The sequence below is a fragment of the Phascolarctos cinereus genome, unplaced genomic scaffold, assembly GCF_003287225.1.
Source record: "Phascolarctos cinereus isolate Bilbo 61053 unplaced genomic scaffold, phaCin_HiC Scaffold_2;HRSCAF=192, whole genome shotgun sequence".
Classification (NCBI taxonomy): Eukaryota; Metazoa; Chordata; class Mammalia; order Diprotodontia; family Phascolarctidae; genus Phascolarctos; species Phascolarctos cinereus.
In genome coordinates, this window is record NW_027555625.1 from 355116927 (window position 1) to 355133256 (window position 16330).

General features: G+C 34.7%; 1 protein-coding gene across 5 annotated transcripts in view; it reads left to right on the plus strand.

The window, feature by feature from the left end:
• XRCC3 (X-ray repair cross complementing 3) overlaps positions 1–16330 on the plus strand; it is a 69640-nt gene that overhangs the window by 11242 nt on the left and 42068 nt on the right. For 4 of the 5 annotated variants that reach the window (XM_020971132.2, XM_020971131.2, XM_020971130.2 and 1 more), the window contains 4 exons: positions 180–269; positions 4648–4738; positions 4908–5045; positions 15777–15989. In XM_020971132.2, the coding sequence (XP_020826791.1) occupies positions 4684–4738; positions 4908–5045; positions 15777–15989 (406 nt within the window). In that variant the 5' untranslated portion in view covers positions 180–269; positions 4648–4683. The remainder of the gene's footprint in view (positions 1–179; positions 270–4647; positions 4739–4907; positions 5046–15776; positions 15990–16330) is intronic. The other variant, XM_020971133.2, reaches the window with a different exon arrangement.

Sequence of the window (16330 nt, forward strand, 5' to 3'; positions counted from 1 at the left end):
GAGGCAATTCCTGCTCAGACACAGATTCAACCTTTGAGATTTGTTTCATCTCTGAGATTTTATGATTCTGTAATTAAACTTTCTTATCCTAGTCTATTATAATTGCTTTTGATGATATTACTATAGAATTTTAACTTCCCTGAGCACCAGAAATAAAATCGACTTTACTGTCTTTACAGAGATTTCATGGAGACAGATTTAAGAAAAATTACTCTGGAGAATACAAAGAATGCATCAGTCAAGTGACCTTTCGTGCAATTGGAAACTGAGTATGTCAATGATAGATAACATCTTTTTCATTTGTTTCTGGATCTATATAGTAATTAACTTTACACTTGATGTCAGTTCCATGTGCAGTTATACTCCAAAGAGGATTGTTTGCATTTTCTAGACATTTGATAATATTTTGTGGAAATTATCCACTACTAAAGGTATACACTTTCGTGTGTTGCATTTCACTTGGTTGTCATCTTTTTTTAGCTGTCTCGTATGACCTGTTTAACAGACTTGCAGTTAATAAATATTAGAATTATTTTTATATTTGTTACAAAACAGAACTGTTTTACTTTCATAATTTTAGGAGTTTTGGTGATTTCCATTTCTCCCTTGCCTGTTAGCATAAGTATGAATTTATTGATCTAAGGTCCTATGAGCAGGTTACCATCCCAAATGATGTTTTAGATAATTGAAAATGACACTGTATTGAAAATTTAACTTCTTTCTTAAATATGACAGTGTTATTAAGCATAGGACCTTTGGTGGGATATATTTCTTCAGCTCAATAGTAAACACATCCTGTGTGCAATTTTTATTTGATATTAAGTTTAACCATAAAAAGTTTTTTTTTTTTTTGCAATAATAATTTTTATTATAAACTTGTCAACTTAATATACCCAAATTTTGGATACACAAAGCTATAAAATATTGTATGTGAAATTATTGATTTCCACAATTTATATATTTAACAAAGTCATAATGATTATCTTTAACAAAGTAATATTGAACTCATCCTGTTTGTTCTTCTGCCCTCCCCCCACTAATTTACTATGTAATTTCTAGATTTTGTCTAGTGTTATTATTGTTTAGACTCCTAACATGAAAGTCCCTGAGATAGTAGAAATAACACTAAAGAAAATAAAAGAAAGGAGCTGAATCAAACCAAAAGTAGATGTCCGTGCTGGAGGCAAAGAAGTTTCAAGCTCATTGAGAAATTTTAAGATTTTTCAAAAAAATCAGAGATATTATTACTAGAAAAAGGTGACTGCGAGGACATCAATAACTACGGACCCATATGCCAACTTCTCATCTTAACTAAATCTTTGTGAGAAAAATTTTATTAATATATCTAAGGGTATCCTTGATGAAAATAAGAAAAGAAAACAAGCAGGCTTTTAACAAATGACATTCTATAAGAAACCACATCTTTATAGTCACAATTGATTAAAAGGTACAGAGAATACAAGATTCAACTGTTTGTTGTTGGTTGACTATTAAAAAAGCATTTAATTCAATGGAGAAAAATGTATCCTCAAGGATGCTTTGTCTTTTTTCTTTTCTTTCTCTTTTGCCCCCCTCTTTCATCCATTCTAGAAGTATAGTGACCATTCATGGTCTGATCCCAATATTGATTGGCATGGAAGTTTTTACCTGCTCTGTTTTTCTGATCATGGCTAGTTTGCCCTTCCTAAGGCATCCTGGTGCCCCTCTACACCTGGGGTCTCACCATGTTAGTGCCAGATTTAGTGTGGTCACCTAATCAACTTTAGCCCTACTGCAGTTCAGAACTCCCAAATTAAAGAAATCCTCTCATCTCAGCCTCCCCCAGCAACAAGGACTACACTATGCCTGACTAAGGGTGCTTTTTCTCCATAGTTTCTCCCATACCCATGTTAAGATTATATACGGTTCCTTGATAGATGCTGTAGCAAAAATTTTGCTTGTCAGCCTTTTGCTTATTAATAGCAAATGAAGAATGAAACTGGACAGCATGATTGGCAGTGTTGTTTGTCACTGTCGTGGAGGATATCTGGAACATAACCCAAATTGAAGAGGTATTCCCCATAGATGATGAGGTCCTTTGGATTTTTCTGTTTACAATATGCAATATTACAGAACCTCCTAAATGGGATCCCAAAATCCTTCAAAAGCATTTGTTCATACAGACACACACACACACACACACACACACACACACACACACACACACACCCCATACCACACCACACCAAAAAAAAAAATAATACTTTTTGTCCAGGTATTGATGGGCATTTGGATAGACAACCATGGAGGAAGTGCATCGGTCCATATTGAATATTTTGAATAGACGTTGCAGATAAATACTGAACTGAGCCATCATTTTATAGGCATAAAAGAGCAGATTGGATTGTATCTGTGGAATTAGTGCTCTCAGTGACCCCAAATTTTTATTCTTGAAAGTGAAGTCTATCTTTTTAATATAAATATACTCCTGATTTTGCTACATGGCTATGAATCAGAGCATAACAAAATCACTGAAAGAATCATTATTTATTTACTTATCTATATATGTAGTTTCTCCAGATAGAATGTAAGCTCCTTGAAGTCAGAGAACATTTTCCTTTTTTGTTTTTGTATCCCTTAGTATTTAGCACAGTCCCTGGCACATAGTAGATGCTTGATAAATGCTTGCTGAATCAAGATTCCAGATCACCCAAAGGTCATTGAGGAAGTGCATAGTAAGCAAAAATAGATGGCAGCATATCTCCAACAATGAATTGTGCTCACAGTCCATAAAACATCTTATTAAAGGGATATGTCACTAAAATAGGAGGTGGGCAGAGTGGTAATTTAACAAGTGAAGGAAAATACTTGGGGACCATCCACATGCTATTTATTGTCCCTGTAATGTCAAGACACTTAGCACCCCAGCACATTAGATAGACTCGTCATAGAGGACTTACAGAAAGATATGGTTAAGTGTAACATAGGATAAAATATCATGGATGAGTTGTGCTTTACATCACTGGAGGAATCATCTACAGATCCATCAAAAGCATTACAATGGTTACCCATGTAATTGTAATCACTATAGGTATTTTGATTCTACTTTTTCCATTCTGTATTATTTCATACATTTTTCCATATTTTTTATCATAAACTGTCATCAACAAACACACACATTACCACGTACAGGGAGGAACAAAAGAGAATTGTATGTGAATCCATGAATTTGTTACATATGATTTGTTGAGTATTTATTAAATTCATCACAGAAATTACAAAATTGCCTTGTTAACTCTACTTAACTTATTTTTTTCTGTATATAATTTTTGTTCTATTGATGACCTTTTTTTTTAACCTATGTCACTTCCCACTTCCCCCCCCCGAACAGAAGTCCTCTCTTACAACAAATAAGAATAATCAAGCAAAATAAATAAACATGTTGGTCATGTCCAAAGATGTTTGTATTTCTTTATAGTCTTAATATTTTTCATTTCTTATTATAACATTCTGTTACCTTAATATACCAAAACTTATTCAACCATTCCCTGATCATTCAATATTTAAGTTATTTCTAGTTTTTTGCCACAATATTTTTGTACAAATGAATCTCTTAAAAATTTATCAAGGAAATCCTTATGATCTCAATAATTGTATCACTAGTTCAATAGATATGAATAACTGTAACTTTTATCATCTAATGCCATATTACTTTATAAAGGGATAGTTACCAATTCATAGCTTCATCAGACTTGTATGCCTATTTTTTTTAGCCCCAATAGCATTGAATTTTATTATTTTTAACTATTATTGCAAATTTAATGGATAGAAGATAGATCGGTTATTTGTACTCTCAGTTCTCTGATTTGTAAATGGTTTTAACAGTGTCTTAGGAGGTTAATTATAATTAATATCTTATCTTTTGAAAGTTCTTTTTGACAGGTTTTGTATATTTATATTTAGGGGATAAATTTTATATTTATAAATCTGTATCAGTGCCTCCATAGATCATGGATATCAAACATCTACTAAAAGTGTTTATCAAAAAGACTTCTTACCTAATCTGTGTTTTGTTTCCTTTTTTATCCTTGATGGATTGCTTTTTATTGTACAAAAGCTCAACATTTTTACACAGTAAGATTTATGTACTTGTGTTAGTTCTCAAGATACCTCAGAGAGGAGAGGATATTAAATGATGGGAGAAAACTGTGGACATATTGCTGTCAAAAAAAGGTGATTGGGAGAACAAGAATGATACCAAGTCATATGCCTACTTTTCATCTCTATAAAATCTTTATAATAATTATCTATGGCTTTCCTGACTCCACGCTGAGAGAGAGGGAGAGAGAGAGAGAGAGAAACAAGGGAGAGGGTTACCAAACAACAACAACAAAAAAAGTTACAGAGAAAAGAGGACAGAAAGAATGTCAGGAGGAATCACATGCAGGACAGTTTTGAAGGTTATATTCTAAACTTATTACATACTTAAAAATGAATGGAAGTTCTACATAGTAGACGTATAATTTACATACACTCTTTTTATTTTACAGTGTATATGGAAATGCTCATTTTATGTGGTTTTTGTTAAATGAAAAATAGTTTAAAAGAAAAAAGTTACTTGATTCAATTTTTTTTTGGCTTATGTTTTAATGTTTCTTTTATTCATAGGAGACTACTCAAATCTGTGGTATATACATTTAAGAAATGGATTGGGACCAACTAGAATTGAATCCTAAAGTTATCACTGCTATTAAGAAAGGTAATTTTAGGTGCATTATAAGTGTAAAAAGAAAGTTTTTAACAATTGGTGTAAGAATGAGTTTGTATTCCAATTGTCTTTTTAAATTACTAATTAAAATCTGCAAAAAGAATTTTTGTTTTGACAATTATTTTGATTCCCCTTGCTGTATTTGTGCTCCTCGTTTCAGCCAAACTAAAATCAATAAAGGAAGTTTTGCACCTTTCTGGACCAGATTTGCAGAGACTAACAAAATTGTCCAGCATTGATGTCCAGCATTTATTGAAAACGGTCTCTTTAGCACTAAGGAACAACTGTGTTCTGACAGGTAACAACAGAATGGCAAAATGTTGCTTGGTACCTTTTTTTTTTTTGAGGAGATAAATTGCATAAAAGTTGATTAATACCAGTTTGAATCCTGGGATGGCCACTGACCAGAAGTTGTTGATCAAAGTCATTCTGTCATAAATAAAGTAGAGTCTTCCTTCATGTTTCAAAATCTATATAATTGTCATGTATCAGAGAAGAAGAATGTTGATGTTAATGCTGAGGCTGGTAGGTAGTATAGTAGGTAGAGGGCTAGAGCTGGAGTCAGTAAGAACTGAGTTCAAATCAAGCCCAGGACATTCATAGTTCTATGACCCTAGGTGAATAATGTATTCTCTGGCTGTCTCAATTTCTTCATCTATAAAATGGGGATGATAGTAACTACTCTCCAGGGTTGTTGTGAGGATAAAAATCAGATAATAATTTTAAAGCATTTGCAAACCTTAAAGCACTATACATGTTAGCTATTGTCATTGTCATGTAATTTTTCTTTAACTTTAATTTGATTCTTTTTGGTTACATTTTAAGTTCCAAGCTGCCTCCCACCCCACAATTAGAGAAGGTCACCATTTGACATACGCACACACACACACACACACACACAACGCGCACATGCGCACTATGCATACTTGTGCCTATCACTTCTTTCTCTGGAGATAGATAGCATCTTTCTTCATAGGTCCTTTGTAGTAGATTTGAGAATTTATAATATTCAGAATAACTTAGTAGTTCAGTTATTCTTTGAACATTATTGCTGTTACTGTATATAACGTTTTCTTGGTTCTGCTCATTTCAGTCTTCATTATTTCATAATAATGTTTTTCTAAAATCAACCAGCTCATCATTTCTTACAGCACAGTAGTATTTTATCACAGTCATATACCACAGCCTGTTTAGCCATTCACCAATTGGTGGGCATACCCTCAATTTCCAGTTCTTTCCCACCACAAAAAATGCTGCTATAAATATTTTAGAACATATAGCTTCTTTTCCTTTTTTTCTTATCACCTTGAGAAACAGACCTAATAGTGCTATTGTTGGGTCAAAGAGTATACACAATTTTATAACTCTTTCGGTATAATTACAGATTGCTCTCCAAAATGGTTAGATCAGTTCATGGCTGTACCAACAGTGTATTGGTGTCCCAATTTTTCCGTATCCCCTCCAACATTTGTCATTTTCCCTTTCTGTCATTTTAGCCAATCTGATAGGTGTGAGATGATATCTTAAAGTTAAGTTCTCTGTGTATTTGAAATATGAGACCTTTATCCAAAAAACTGTCTATAAAAATTTTCCCTCAGTATTCTACTTTCCTTCTAATCTTGGCTATATTGGTTTTATTTGTATAAAAACTTTTAAATTTAATGTAATTAAAATTATCCATTTTACATCTCACAATGCTCTCTATCTCCTTTATTCATAAATTCTTCTCCTCTTCATAAGTCTAATAGGTAATATGTTCCATGTTCTTGTAATTTGCATGTGATATCTCCATTTGTATCTAGATCATGTATCCATTTGGACTTTTTCTTGGTAAATGGTATAAGATATTGGTCTATACCCAATTTCTACCAAACTGCTTTCCAGTTTTCCCAACATTGTTTGGTGTTTTTTTTTAACAAATAATGAATTCTTATCCCAAAAGCTTAATTCTTTACACTTGTCAAATGCAAGGTTGCTATTATTACTGCATATTGTATGTCTACTCTGTTCCACTGATCTACCTTTCTTTTTCTTAGCCAGTACGAGATAGTTTTGATAATTATATTGTTTAAGATTTGGCACTGCTAAACCTCCTTCTTTCACATTTTTTTCATTAATTCCTTTCATATTCTTAACCTTTGTTCTTCCAAAAGAATTTTATTATTTTTTTCTAGCTCAATAAAATAGTTTTTTGGTAATTTAATTGGAATGGCATTGAAGAAATAGATTAGTAGAATTGTCATTTTTATTATATTGGCTCTACCCACCCATCAACAATTAATATTTCTGCAGTTACTTAAATCTGACTTTATTTGTATAAAAAAAGTGTTTTGCAATTCCTTGGTTTGTCTTGGCAGGTATACTCCCAAGTATTTTATGCTGTCTGTAGTTATTTTAAATAGGGCATCTCTTGCTATCTCTTCTTTCAGGGTTTTGTTGGTAATATATAGAAATGCTGATGATTTATGTGAGTTTATTTTATATATGGCTACTTTGCTAAAAATTATTGTTTCAATTAGCTTTTTAATTGAATCTCTAGGATTTTCAAAATATATCATCTATATCATCTGCAAAAAGAGATAGTTTTATTACCTCGTTGCCCATTCTGATTGCTTCTATTTCCCTTTTTTCTTTTATTGTTATTGCTAGCATTTCTAATACAAGATTGAGTAAAGTTGGTGATAATGGGCATTCTTGTTTCACTTCTGATCTTATTGGGAAGGCTTCTAGCTTATCCTCATTACAGATGTTACTTACTGATGGTTTTAAGTAGACACATTATTATTTTAAGGAAAAATCCATTTATACTTTTCTTTCAAGTATTTTTAATAGGAATGCGTATTTAATTTTGTCAGAAACCTTTTCTGCATCTGTTAATATAATTATATGATTGTTGTTGCTTATATTATTGATAAAATCAATTATGTTAATAGTTTTCCTTATGTTAAACCATCCCTGTATTCCTGGTAGAAATCCCACTTAGTCACAGTGTACAATCTTTATGATATATTGTAGTCTCCTAGTAGTATTTTATTTAGGGTTTTTGCAATGATATTCATCAGTGAAATTAGTCTATGATTTTCTTTCTCTGTTTTTGCTCTTCCAGGTTTAGGTATCAACACCATATTTATTTCATAAAAGAAATTTTGCAGGACTCCTTCTTTGCCTGTTATTCTAAATGATTTATTTAATATTGGAAATATTTGATCTTTAAATGTTTGGTAGAATTTGTGAATCCATCTGGTCCTGATGCTTTTTTCCTAGAAAATTCATTTATGGCCTGCTCAATTTTTATTTTCTAAAATAGATTTATTTAAATATTCTATTTCTTTTTCTGTTAATCTGGGCAGTTTATATTTTTGTCAATGTTCATCCATTTTACTTAGATTGTTAAATTTTTTGGCATATAATTGGGCAAAATAACTCCTAATAATTACTTTAATCTTCGTTAGTGGCATATTCACCCTTTTCATTTTTGGTAGTGGAATTTGATTTTCTTCTCTCTTTTTTAGTCATATTAACCAATGGTGTATCTATTGTTTTTTTCATAAAACAAACCATTGGTTTTATTTATTAATTCAGTGGCTTTTTTATATTCAATTTATTAATCTCATCTTTAACTTTTAGGTTTTTGAATTTGACATTTAGTTGGGGACTTTTTATTTGTTCTTTTTCTAGTTTTTTAAAATTCCACATCCAAATCATTGGTCTGCTCTTTCTCTATTTTATTGATGTAATTATTTAGAGATGTAAATTTTCTCCTAAATACTGCTTTGGCTGCATCATAGATTTTGGCATATTGTCTCATTATGATTATTTTCTTTAATAAAATTATTTATTGTAACCATGACTTGTTCTTTAACCCATTCATTCTTTACAATTAGGTTATTTGTCTCTACTTAATTTTTAATCTGTGTTTTCATAGCCATTTGTTAAATATAATTTTAATTGCATTATGACCTGAAAAGGACGCATTTAATATTTCTGCTTTTCTTCATGTAACTATAAAGTTTTTGTGCTCTAATATGTAGTCATTTTTTCTAAAGGTATTATGTATCTTTGAGAAAACAGTATATTCCTTTCTATTCCCATTCAGTCCTTTCTGATATCTATCATAGCTAGTTTATCTAAGATTCTATTCATCTCCTTGACTTCTTTCTTATTTATTTTTTGGTTAGATTTGTCTAGATCTGAGAGGGGAAGGTGGAAGTCCCCCACTGTTATGTTTTTGCTATCTATTTGCACCTATTATTCGCTTAGCTTTTCCTTTAAAAATTTGGATACTATATAGCATTTGGTGCATATAAGTTTAGTATTGATATTCATTATTTATGGTACCTTTATCATAATGTAGTTTCCCTGTTTATCTCTTTTAATTAAATGTTCCAGCTTTAATTTTGTGTGAGATCATGATTGTTACCCCTGCTATTTTTGCATCAGCTGAAGCATAGTAAATTCTGCTCCAGCCCTTTATTTTTACTCTATGTGTCTCTCTCACTTTAAAATGTCTTTCTTATAAACAACATATTGTCAGGTTCTGATTTTTAATCCATTCTGCTATCCATTTCCGTTTTACAAGTGAGTTCATCCCATTCGTATTTAAAATTATAATTACTAGTAATGAATTTCCTTCCATCTTACTCTTCCTCTCTGTTTATCCTTCTCTCTTCTTTTTATCCTACCCCTTCTCAGACATTTAATTTACTTCTAGCCACTGTCTCCCTAATTTGGACTCCTTTTAAGAATCCCTCTCTTGTCCTATCTCTTCACCCTCCTGTTTCTGTGTAAATTAAGAATACTCGTATACCCTTCAAGATATTATTCCCTCTTTAATCCAGTTCTGATGAGAATAAGGTTCTAGCACCACCAGACTTCTGTAATAGTTCTCCCATACGTGCCTCATTTAATGAAATAATTGCTCCATTTTACCACTCTCACCAGATTTTATTTTTTAAGATCATCCCATCATATTCAACATTAAAACTTCTATCTTTGTATGTTCTTTCAAACTACCCTAGTTATAATAACATTCATTAGTTAAAGATGTTTTCCCACATAAGAAATTAAACAGTTTAACCTTAATAAGGTCAATAATAATAATCCCTTATTATTGGTCTTTCATGTTTACCTTTTTATGTTTCTCCTGATTCTTGTAAGTCAGATTTTCCATTCAGTTCTGGTCTTTTCCTCACAAATACCTGAAAGTCCTTTAATTCATTAAATATCCATTTTTTTCCATGCTGTGTTAACACTCAACTTTGCTGGGTAAATTATTCTTGGTTGCAAGCCTAGCTTCTTTGGTCTTTGGAATATAATGTCCATGCCCTTCAGTTTTTTAATGTAGAAGCTATTAATCTTATGTTATTCTGACTATAGCTCTATAGTATTTAAGTTATTTTTTGTTGTTTTGTTTTTTCCTTGTTGCTTGTAGTATTTTCTCCTTGACCTAATTGCTTCAAAACATAGCTATAATGTTCCTGTGAGTTTTCATCTTGGGATCTCTTTCCGGTAGTGATTGATAGATTTTTTTCAATTTTTATTTTACTCTCTTGTTTTAAAATCTCAAGACAGTTTTCCTTAATAATTTCTTGAAGTATAGTGTCTAGAATTTTTTTTTTATCATAACTTTCAGGTAGTCCAGCAGTTCTTATATTGTCTCCCCTCAATCTGTTTTCCAGGTCAGTTGTTTTTCTAATGAGATATTTCACATTCTCTTCTATTTTTTCATTTTTTTAATTTTGTTTTATTATTTCTTGGTGTCTTGTGAAGTCATTAGCTTCCCCTTGCCCAATTCTAATTTTTAAGGAATTATTTTCTTCCATGATTTTTGGATCTCTTTTTTCCAGTTGGTTGACTTTCTTTTCATAATTTTCTTGATTTTCTTGCATTACTTATTTTTTTTGTCCCTAATCTTTCCTCAGCTTCTCTTAAAGTCCTTTTTAAGCTTTTCCAAGAAGTCTTTTTGGGCTTGTGACCATTTAATATTTTTCTTTGAAGCAGAAGTACCTGTTTTGATTTTTCTGTCTTTTTCTGAGCTTGACCCCAGATCTTCTTTATCACCATAGTAACTATGGTCTAGTTCTTTCTCTTTTGCTTGCTCATTTTTTTGGTGGCTTATTTCTTGGCTATTAACTTGATGTTAGAGTTGGGCTCTAGTCTCAAGGTATAAGGGATAATGTCTCAAGGTTTAGGTTTTTTTGTCATTTTGTTTTCTGAGCTGTATCTGAGGGCCTAACCTCAGGTATCCCTCTCTGCCCCTGAACTGTGACCGGGGCCCCCAGGAACACTGTCACTGCAAACTTCTTATTCTCTGTAGGTCTTCCTGCTCCAGGCTTCACCTCACCCCTCTGCCGTGGAGCCAAATCCATGGACTCTGCTCTCATTCAAGTGACCACAGCCAGCAGGGCCTCACCCCTCTGAGACCACCCTCACTGCATGTGCCTGCTCCTCTTTGCCCACAGCCACAGCCTGGGACCACATGTGGTCAACGTACCTGGCTCTGTGTCCAGTGCCAGCTAGGTTAGGGCACTGCACTGTGCCCTCCCCCACATTGTCCTTGAGGTGAAAGTTCCTGGGCTTGTTGTTTGTTGACTTGGTGGAATCTGCCTGGAGATGTCTGCACTTCCCTCAGGCCCAATCACCACCCCTGGAGGGGAGGTCTTTCCTGATGTTGTCTCAAGTTGTCTTAGGATGGACAGCTGCTTTACCCCAACTTTAATTTATTTCTGTGGCTCTAATGTTCACTTCGAGGCATTATTTTAGATTATCTGTGGGGTGATTTGAGAGAGCCAGGTGATTTCCTTCCTTATTCCTCTGTCTTAACAGAATCCTTTCTGTCATTGTCATTAGAAGTATAACTGTGACAGTGATGACTACTCCTATTACATCAGGCTTGTATCTGCCAGAAACAATTTTATTTAGTTTGTCATTAATCTATATTCATGTAATTTCCAGGTTATAGAGAGGTATTATGTCCTAGATGGCATAGTCCCCCTGTCCTCTGATATGACTCTCTGCTCCAAGACAATGTCAAGTAACATTTATAAGAATCTTGAACTAGGAAAAGATATCTTAAAATACAATCTGGGTTAATTCTCCAGAACTGTGAAGTAACCAAGTCACTATCATTCCTCCTGCACCATTTCCTTCACTCCAAGAGTTAAACTAAGGTACCTCCTCTCTTCCATTGACATCTTAATCCTTCCTCAGTGGGGAAGAGTGGGTGCTAACAAATCAGTCACTTAACCTGAGCAAGTAAAGAGATGTCAGTGACCAAATCACTTCAAGGATGGGGAAATGAAATGATATAAACAAGATCAAAGTTATTCTTCATAAAGAGTTTGGTACCACCCTTAATCCATTCCCCTAAGAAAATTTTTGGCTTGTTTTTGTTTTTGTTTTTTCCCAAGGGACATTTTCAAGCACTTGGGAAACAGCTTTAGAGAAAAATATTATTTCCTAATATTTTCACTTTTACTAAAAACCAAAAAGGAAATTTTTTTAAAATTGCCATTTCCCCAGAGCCAACTAAGGTTCAGAGAGCTGATTCATAAATGTAGTTCTGACTCTTGCCCATATGCCACTTCCATATTATGTTAAATAAGTCAGACTAGCTTTATAGTAATTTCTTTCCTACATTCAAAATCTTAAGGTTTAATTTAGCAAGTATTGCATGACACGGTGGTGCAAGCCTATTATCCCTGTTCCTAGGGGTGACTGAGGCTAGTGTATTGTCCGCCTGCTGGAGGGCAGCGCTGCAGCATTGCCAAGCTGACCAAGCATCTCCACTAAGTCCAGCACTCTTACAGTGAGCCTTTCAGAGAAGAGGGACACTTGGCTGCCTAAGGAGGCATCCCTAAGGAGGGGTGAACCAGGCAGGTCAGAAATGGGGCAGTGGGATTGTGCCCATGACTGTTACACTTGCAGCCTGGGCAAAATAGGAAGATGCTATCTCAGTGGCAACAACAAGAAAACACCCAAAAATCAATTTAGCAAATACTTTTGGATGCTGCCATGTGCCAGGACCCTGTAGCTGGCATTGTTGCAGATATAAAGATGAATAAGACACAGTTTCTGCTCTCAAGGAACTTATAATCCATTTGAGCAAGAAGCCATACACAAATAACTATGGTACAAGATAGCTCTATACCTCTTGGTGTGTTTTCACATTTGTGTTAGTTCAGAGGAAAGAAAGATCACTTCTGACTTGGGGAGTCACGTAGGCTAATCAAGAAAAAGGTATATGAGCTGGACTTTGAAGAATTGATAGGAATCAGGCAGCCCTGATAGGAAAGAACCTTAGCACATCATGAGGAAAGAAATGGAGACATTAAATTCTGAAATATGTACGGGATCTTGGGGCATGTCTCTTAAAATGATTCACTTATTCATAGGAGGCCCTGTTCTTCTGCAAAGATGGCATTACCATAGGCCATGCATCATCAACCTGGATTCTCCCTGTCATAGGATTTGTGTGCAGTGTGATTACGAGTGAGGTGCTCCTGCTACCTACCTCATACTTGCTGTTACATTTCTCAGTGAGGTCCTATAATAGTCTAATGAGATGGCAGGGAAGGCATGAGTCTTCAGAGTCTGGCAGAGAGAACTGTAGCACCTTCTGGAACAGCAGACCACCAGCAGAAGTGTGAGTGTGAGAAGTGTGTGAGGATGGTGTGGATCAGTAGCAGAGAAGAGAAAATAAGGAATAAGGTAGAAAAGAGTCGCCTCTTCTGTGCAGAAAAGAAAGGTTGAAGAACAGTGCCATGAGGAAAGAAGCCAAATGTACAAAGAAAGAGAAACCCAGGGGCTTTTTTAAAGTGGACAGTGTTAAAAAATAAAAAATAAATTAAAAAAAAATAAAGTGGACAGTGTTGTGATTTGTGCTGGCATCAGACTGGTCTTGCATGGAATGAATGTAAGACTAAGGTCAGTCCAAGTGGCCTGGTCTCCCCAAACCACTTAGTATGATGCTTGATGCGTCACAGGCATTATCCAAAGGCTTATTCTTTTCCCTTCTCCTTGACCACATGCTTCCCCAGGGCATTCAGGAATTGTGATATTAATAATGTTACTATCTTTTATGTTTCATAACCACTTATAATTTTCAGAGTGCTTTCACATCTATTTGCTGAGAAGCAGCCTGGGATAGTGAAGGGAGCAGCAGTCTTAAAGTCAGAAGACCTGAGTTCAAGTTCTGATTTTTACACTAAACCAATCACTTACCTTTCTTTGCCTTAGTTTCTTCATCTGTAAAATAGGAATAATAACATTCCCATTACCTTCCTTGTATTGTAAACCCTAAAACACTAAGTATTATGCGTTATTATTTTTATTTGAGCCTCTCATATTGTTTATTATTTATTATTCTTATCTGAATCTCACATTTGAACCAGGGGAGGTATAAAGGAAGTGTTTACCCCCATTTCACAGATGAGAGATCCAAGATTGAGAAAGGCGAAGTGAGCCTCTTCTAGCGTAAATCCAGAAAGCCCCATAGCTGTTCGTGCCAGTGAAGACTTTGTTTTCATACCCACCCACCTATAGATGCAGATGATGAATCAAGATTAAAAATAGAATTAACCACATGATATAGTTAGTAGGATATGTATTGAATTAATGCCTTTTCTACCTTGGCCTTCTCATTGTAACAGACGGAAACTTTAGGTCTGTTCTGTTTCAAGGTTAGTTATGTAAATTCCAAGGAAGGTCTTAGCTCCTGATGGTGTTCTAACTGAATTAGTACTAAGCTATGCACAGAAGCAGCTTTTCTTTGTGCTAAACAAAACATGTTGCATCCTTCCTCTGACCTTATTTAGCATTTTGTTTGCACCTCTCTTATTTGTTTATGTATTATTTTGTATTGTAGTTACTTGTACATGGGCCGTAAGCCCCCATCATTTCCCAGCACAAAATGAGCACTTAAACAATAATGAGTGGCTTTTAAATAGCACCTTATAATTCACAAAGTACTTTATACACATTATCTCATTTAATCCCCACAATTTTGTGAGACAAAGAGAATTGTTATATCCATTTTACAAGTAAGGAATTTGAGACAGTATAGTGACTTGCTCAAGATCATATACCTAGTAAGTGGCAGAACGAGGTCTCCATGTCATTTGATTCTCTCTCGTGTTCTTTCCATTATACTTTCCTACACTGCTTTACAAAGTTAGCTGAATTGAATGGAAATTTTGTAATGGTCTCTCATGGGACAGTTTTTCTCAAATTTAATATTGTGCAAATGTGGAAAATATTTACATAGGGTGTACTTTATGCAAAAATGCTAATATTGAGATTGAGCCCTACTAATAGGTCAAAAATGATTAATGAAGATGAAAGCTTCTCCTGCCCCTGCCCAATAAAACATTTTAAAGTCATGGAACTATGTATACAGGGCAGCTAGATGGCGCCATAGTGCACAGAGTGCCAGGCCTGGAGTTAGGGAGATTCATCTTCCTGAGTTCAAATCTGGCCTCAGATACTTTCTTGCCCAGTGACCCTGGGCAAGTCATTTAACCCTCTTTGCCTCAGTTTCCTCATCTGTAAAATAAACTGGAGAAGGAAATGACAAACCACTCCAGTATCTTTGCCAAGCAAACCCCAAGTGGGGTCACAAAGAGTCAGACATGACTGAACCACAGCAAACTTAAGAATAAAAAAAGTTAGCCAATCAGTAGTCTTTACTAGCCTGCTCTTCTCCTAGGAGTTATATTGGTAACTAGTTACACCAAATAAGCCTTTGGTATGACAAGCATCTGTGATGCTTTGTAAAACTTGAATGTTGATTTGTTGATTTTCATTTATTTATTTGTTTGTTTGTTGGTGAGGCCATTGGGGTTAAGTGACTTGCCCAGGGTCATGCAGCTAGTAAGTGTCATGTGTCTGAGGTTACATTTGAACTCAGGTCCTCCCGACTCTAAGGCCAGAGATCTATCCGTTGCGCCTCCTAGTTGCCCATGATTTGTTGATTCTTAATGAAAAACTGTTTGATGGTGTTTCATTTTGTTTTCTTTCTTAAATCCTTAAGCACTTCACATATATCAACAGAAAGAGGAATTCCCAACACAGCATAAGAAACTCAGCTTTGGCTGCTCAGTGCTTAACAGACTTTTAAGAGGCGGTCTCCCCCTGGTGGGAATCACAGAGCTTGCAGGACAGAGTTCGGCTGGGAAGACTCAGATTGGCCTGCAGCTCTCCCTCTGTGTGCAGTACCCTTACGAGTATGGAGGACTAGAGTCAGGTAAGCAGAGGACAGTTATCTAACCATGTGTTTCTTTACTTCTTCTGTAGAGCTGGAGGCTTCCAAAGTTAGCATGTAAATAAAGAATAATTCCCTTGAAATGAGCCCCCAGATGAAGTAGTAGAGGCCTCCATTAGACTTTCCCCAAGAGCTAAAAGCAAGCATATGAACTTGGCCACAACCTGTTTACGTGAAAAAATGCAGATGGCTGGTGCGTTATTATCATTATGATTATTATTTCTACAAAATGTAGAACGACATAAAAGGGCCGCCAACAGTGCATTCTGTGTACAGTATCTGTGGAAGAATGTGCTCCAGTATTACGAGATCAGAAGAGGAAT